Genomic DNA, 6,393 nt, shown 5'->3' with positions numbered 1-6,393 from the left:
CATTTTTTTTGTGTACAGTTATTTTAAAAATATTCTAACCCTTTGTTTTAAAGTTGGGGAAAAATCTCTTGAATTCTTTACAAGTACGTAAAAAGAGGACATTTTGTGTTTTCTGCTGCATTGTGCATTTATGCACATGCACCCTACTCAGCGCCACATAAGAACTAGGAGCAGGAGTAGGCCATACGGCCCCTCGAGCCTGTCCCACCATTCAATAAGATCATGGCTGATCTTTTTGAGACTCAGCTCCACTTCACCGCCCACTCACCATAACCCTTAATTCCTTTACTGTTCAAAAATTTATCTAGCCTTGCCTTAAAAACATTCAGCGAGGTAGCTTCAACTGCTTCACTGGGCAGGGAATTCCACAGATTCACAACCCTTTGGGTGAAGAAGTTCCTCCTGACCTCAGTCCCACATCTGCTTCCCTTTATTTTGAGGCTATTTCACCTGCTAGTGGAACTCCACCTTATCTATTCCCTTCATAGTATGTTTCTGTAAGATCTCCCCTCATTCTTCTGAATTCCAATGAGTATAATCCCAGTCTACTCAGTCTCTCCTCATAATCAAACCCTCTCAACTCTGGAATCAACTGAGTGAATCTCCTCTGCACCCCCTCCTGTGCTAGTATATCTCTTCTCAAGTAAGGAGACCAAAACTGCACACAGTACTCCAGGTGTGGCCTCACCAGGACTCTATACAGCTGCAGCATAGCCTCCCTGTTTTTAAACTCCATCCCTCGAGCAATGACAGACAAAATTCCATTTGCCTTTTTAATTACCTGCTGCACCTGCAATCCTACTGTTAGCGATTCACGCACAAGGACACCCAAGTCCCTCTGCACAGCAGCGTGCTGCAATTTTTTTACCATTTAAAACATAGTCCATTTTGCTGTTATTCCTACCAAAATGGATGACTTCACATTTATCAACATTGTACTCCATCTGCCAGACCTTTGCCCACTCACTTAGACTATCTATTTCCCTCTGTGGACTTTGTGTCTTCTGCACACTTTGCTCTACCACTCACCTTAGTGTCATCTGCAAATTTTGACACACCACACTTAGTCCCCAACTCCAAATCATCTATGTAAAATGTAAACAATTGCAGTCCCAACACTGATCCCTGAGGCACACCACTAGCCACTGACCACCAACCAGAAAAACACCCATTTACCCCTACTCTTTGTTTTCTACTAGTCAACCAATCCTCTATCCATGCCAATACATTACCTGTAATACCGTGCAACTTTAACTTATGTAGCAGCCTTTGGTGTGGCACCTTGTCAAATGCCTTCTGGAAATCCAGATACACTACATCCACAGGTTTCCCATTGTCCACCATGCAAGTAATGTCCTCAAAGAATTCTACTAAATTAGTTAAACATGACCTACTCCTCACGAACCCATGCTGGGTGTTCCCAATGGGACAATTTATATCCAGATGTCTTGCTATTTCTTACTTAATGATAGATTCAAGCATTTTCGCCACTACTGAAGTTAAGCTAACTGGCCTATAGTTACCTGCTTTCTGTCTCCTTCCTTTTTTTTTTAACAGTGGCGTCACATTGGCTGTTTTCCAATCTGTGGGAACACCCACCACCCGTCCACTCTCAAAGTTAAAAGTAGCAACCTTTGCCTGACATTTGATTGATGCTGACTAGAGCTTGCAGCAAAATGGCTTCACACTCCTCCAGCCATTGAATTTGAATTTCAGGAACTTTGGGGTGGGGTGGATTCACACAGTAGAGATTAGTCCAGGGATGGGATTTGGCCCCTGGGACCATGCCAGGCTTTCCAGGGGGTGCGGGAAATATTTTGAGCAGGAATAGAGGGGGCGAAGGATAAAGTGACCTTTAAGGACAACAGGAAGTAGCTGTGAAGGTAAGCTAGACTTGACTCAATACTTTTTTTAAAAAAAGAGAAGCTTCTGCTTAAGGTCAGTGACCATAGTTGCACACCTTATAGGTACTAAACAATTCCTACTGCAAGCAGGCTAAAGTATCTTACTACTAGACCATCACATCTAGTCCAGCTCTCAATCACCCCAAAGTCAATAACATGTCCCTCCCTTGGACCGATGTCCTCTACAAACTGCACCAAGTCAGCAAATATGAAGAGACAGGAGGTTACTTGCATTGTAAATATTTATGCTGTTCTGTGCTCCATTCCTCTCACTTGCCGACTATAGATCACCAGTTGCCCTTCAAAAACTTCCTGTCATCATTAAAGTTGTACTTTCCTTCCTCTCAATCTCTTTTCCCTGGATGTGCACCATAATCAAAATCTCCCACAGGATATAGTTTGCCCCTGCCCTCAAAAATCAAGATGCACTTTAATAGATGTATGATCAGTGTGAGAATACTTCTAAAGAGCAAAGGGACAATTATATGATATTAACTTAGTACTGCTACAATTTGCCTGAAAATCGTTTAGCTGTGCCTTATTGCACTATGATAGCTTTATTCTCAGAAACCCTCATTCTACAAGCTCATCTTCCAGACCACCTTTGCTATAATTGTGGGTGATGAATTAACAATACAAAAGGCGATAACTTAACCCTGTACACCATTAGTAATCAGAAATCTATCAATCTCTTCCTTTAAACATACTCAAAGACTGAGCTTCCATAGTCCTCTGCGTGGTGAACCTTTGGCATTCTCTACCCACCAAATTTAAAAAAAAACTCTCATCTCAGACCTAAGCGGCATCCCCATTATTGTTAAATTTTAACACCCCCCACCCTGTTCTAGACTCCCCAACCAGGGAAACATTTTGCCTGCTCCTAACACGTTTAACCCTCAAGTATTTTGTAGGTTTCAATGAGATCACCTCTCATTCTTTGAAACTCGAGCATAGAGGCCCAGTTTGCTCAATTTTTCCAAAACAGCTCACTAAAGTAGGTTCTCTCTCAGAAGTTTAAATCAGAACTGAGTTTTGAAGTCACTATTTTGCTAATGAAATTAATTACCCTATGTAGTTTGTAATTTCATGCACCATGGGAAGTACTATAGACTGTCATTAGATGTGATAGCTCTCTCCATTATGATAACATTTTGCTGTATAGAGAGGGAAAAGTCACAGCTGTACAACAAGGATTAGTTTAGAATACTGCTTTATTCATCAACTAAGTTTTAAACACATGACATACGTCAGGAAAAGACTTTGCACTAAGAGGGAACAGCAATTCTACTGCCTGAGATGCAGCCATAATGTATCAACATACCAAAGATTGGAAGATTCAGACTCAGTCATGTAAATAATAATCAACTATATTGAAAAATTGCTTGCTGTCTGCATGGTAACCTAACTTTCAATAATTGATTTGGGTATCCAGCACTTCACTGCTGAACTACCAGAAATATGCTCAGTGAATCTGTGACATGATCCCTTATCTCAACATCAAGTGTGTAGGGGTTAATAACAATAACCATTTACTGTAACTACTTCACACTTTTAGTGGATTTCAATCTATTGTGCAGAATGTGAACAGTTGGAACTTAATTTATTTCATTTGATTCTTGATTCAGCAGAGAATAAAAGGGATATGGGCTTAGCACCAATGATTTGAGTGGGCCATTTTATGTGGATCCAAAACACTGCATAGCCTTTATTTTGCAATTTTTGTAATAATCTGAATGCTAGCACAAAATAGCAGGGGTGGAAGTAAAACAGCATATGGTACGAATGAATGTTTCAAAACTTACTAATTTTGTTTACCAGCATGAGGGAACAAAAGAACACTTCTGACTTCATTTTGAAAGACAATGTATTTTAACATAAGTGTTATTTTTGTTTAAAAACACACTTTGCTGTTCTGCGTGCTTCACTTCTCACTCAATTAGAGTCATTACAGGCCTTCAATGGGCATGGTTCTAATCATTCACTATTACAATGCAGTTAAAGTAATCAAATTAAGACAGCAAATAAGATCTACAGATCAAAATTGGACCAGTGCACCAAAGGGAGAGTTGCAAAGTCTTCTGTAGATATTTTCCACTTTATGCTTTTGTTAGTTTACTAGTAGTAATATTGGTTGGAACCTGTATGAAGTCTTGTGGTTTGAGATCAAGGGCGTACTGAGACTTGCAAATGATTTTCTAAGGGGTGCAGCATCTATATTTAGTGGCACCTCTCTATGTTCCTTCCACCTCGACATCTAAAACCTATTTTAGAAGGGAATATAGGATCATCTCAGACATGCAGCACTGAAAGTGGATTCACTCTTCAGAGCTAGCTGAATTTATATTCTGAGACAAATCTAGAAAGAACTTTTGGAGTAACAGACTGAAGCTAGTACAAGTTAGTTCAGCAGCAAAGATACCACTAAAACTTTGGATCAATTCTTCTGTATTCACACTACAAATTCTAACATCAGTGCAAAGTGATTTCAGGTTCCCACTGACATTAAATTTGCCGGTTGACGTCAAAAGGAGGCAGAGACAAACTCCTCCAGCAAATCTCTGTTTCCTATCAGCTAGGCCCTGTCTCTGAATTTGAACTATAATTACAGTGTCAGTGTAAAAGAAAGCCATTTCACACCTGTCTATCATTTTGTGAATACAGGCTGAATGAAGAGGAAATGTTATCTGGCATCCTGTCAGCATATCATCTCCACAAAATGCAAGTTTACAGGCAGTTCACTGCTAAAAACAGTTTCATCCAAATACATAACCTATTAGAACAAAACAAAGGGTCACAGTTGTGCCCTTTTACAATTAGATGGTGATCTCTAGCACAACGATCACAGCAAAGTTTGAAGGTCTTTGGTCCTTTTGAGTTTTAAGTGTGTCTGGAATATTTAAGTGGTTGTAATGAACACTATAGGTACAAGGCACTTTCTTTCCAACAGTTTGAGATGCATAGTGATTTCTTGAAAAGATCGGTGGTTCAAAGTAAAATTAACTGATTTAATCATGACAAACCAGGCAACAATGGTTAAATAACATTCTAAAGTACAGCCATGTGCTGGTCCCTCTTCCAGAAGAGATTAACAACAGATAGACACTATCAATTCAAAAACTTGTGAAAATATGAAAAAAGCTGAATTGAAAACAAGGAGGAGGAGGAAAAAACTGCAAGGCAAATCACTGGTGGCACAGATAAGGTAAATGTAAACTCATTGTGTTTTATCATATCTAGCTGTGACGCTGGCATGTTGCTGGACGTCAGAAGCTTTCAGCAGTTCACAGAGGTTTCATTTTCACTTGATCTTGGCCTACGTTGAGACAGGGCACTGGCAGGAACAGGAGGTAAAGATGACTGCCTGGGATCAGAAGGTGCAGCTGTGTCCTTAGAAGCTGTAGAACACATTTGACTCTTATCAGTGGTAGAATCACAGGGTGCAGGTTGTGGCTTGTATCGAGTGTTGGAGATTTGGCTCTTATCAGTGGTAAAACCACGGGGTGAAGACTGTGGGTTGTATCGAACGTCAGAGTAATTTTTGGGTCCATTCCGGTACCGATTCCTATATTCATTTCTTCCAAAGTGGCTTGGGCCATTTATCCTATTCTCTCCAGGGCGATAACCTGCTCTTCTATTTCCATGGGGAACCTTTTAAGGGACAGAACAAAACAATTAATGGATTCATGTTGTTTTTTGTTTTAAACATGGCTTTTTAATTCCAACCTTTTTTGCTTATTACATCATATGCAATTCTGTTAATTTTCCCATGGATGTTAATAATGCCAGTTAGTGTGAAGTGAGTGATTAAGGAAGAAAGGTATTTCTGGTCTTTGTACTCAAGAATATGCCAACAATTACTTGTCTGTGGTTGAGGAGGGGTGGAGAAACCAGAATGATAAGCATTGACAGACAATAAACAAACAACTGAGATAAAAGGTTTAGCTCTGGCTATTCCTGAAACTGCGCTACCACTCAAGTAAAAACTTAAAGAACTGCGGATGCTGGAAATCAGAAACAAAAACAGAAATTGCTGGAAAAGCTCAGGTCTGGCAGCATTTGTGGAGAGAAATCAGTATTAACGTTTTGGGTCCAGCAACCCTTCCTGAGAATAGTGATCTATATATCTACACTGATTATTGCTCATTGCTCTCTTTACCATGCTTGTTTAAACCTGTTGTGAAAACAAAGGTTCAACAAGTTTCCTGAGCTGATGTTTTGTATATCTCAACAGAATCCTTTTATTGTTACTACTTTTTTGGTCAGGGACAGGTTTTAAGGAGCATGGTAAAGAGAGGCAGAAAGATATGAGGAGGAGATTTCTGAGTTTGCAGCCCAGACAACTGAAGTCGTGCTCTACACTTGGTGGCCTACTAAGACTGGGAATTCACAAGAGGTCTGAATTAGACGGCATATATCTTGGAAAATTGAGGCAATGGAGGCATTTGAAAGCAAGGATATGAATTTTAAAATCAGGACAATGCTTGACTGA

At 39.9% G+C, this 6,393-nt stretch overlaps 1 protein-coding gene across 6 annotated transcripts in view; it reads right to left on the bottom strand.

Annotated features, from left to right (window-relative positions):
• Positions 1–3,097: 3,097 nt before the first annotated feature.
• The window catches only part of LOC109925562 (spermatogenesis-associated serine-rich protein 2-like), a 107,322-nt gene continuing 104,026 nt past the window's right edge, over positions 3,098–6,393 (bottom strand). For all 6 annotated transcript variants that reach the window (XM_048618971.1, XM_048618970.1, XM_048618972.1 and 3 more), the window contains one exon: positions 3,098–5,552. In XM_048618971.1, the coding sequence (XP_048474928.1) occupies positions 5,178–5,552 (375 nt within the window). In that variant the 3' untranslated portion in view covers positions 3,098–5,177. The remainder of the gene's footprint in view (positions 5,553–6,393) is intronic.

Source organism: Rhincodon typus, chromosome 41, assembly GCF_021869965.1.
Source record: "Rhincodon typus isolate 14 chromosome 41, sRhiTyp1.1, whole genome shotgun sequence".
Lineage (NCBI taxonomy): Eukaryota > Metazoa > Chordata > Chondrichthyes > Orectolobiformes > Rhincodontidae > Rhincodon > Rhincodon typus.
Note: the sequence above shows the minus strand (reverse complement) of the source record. Positions and strands in the feature narration are given on the sequence as shown.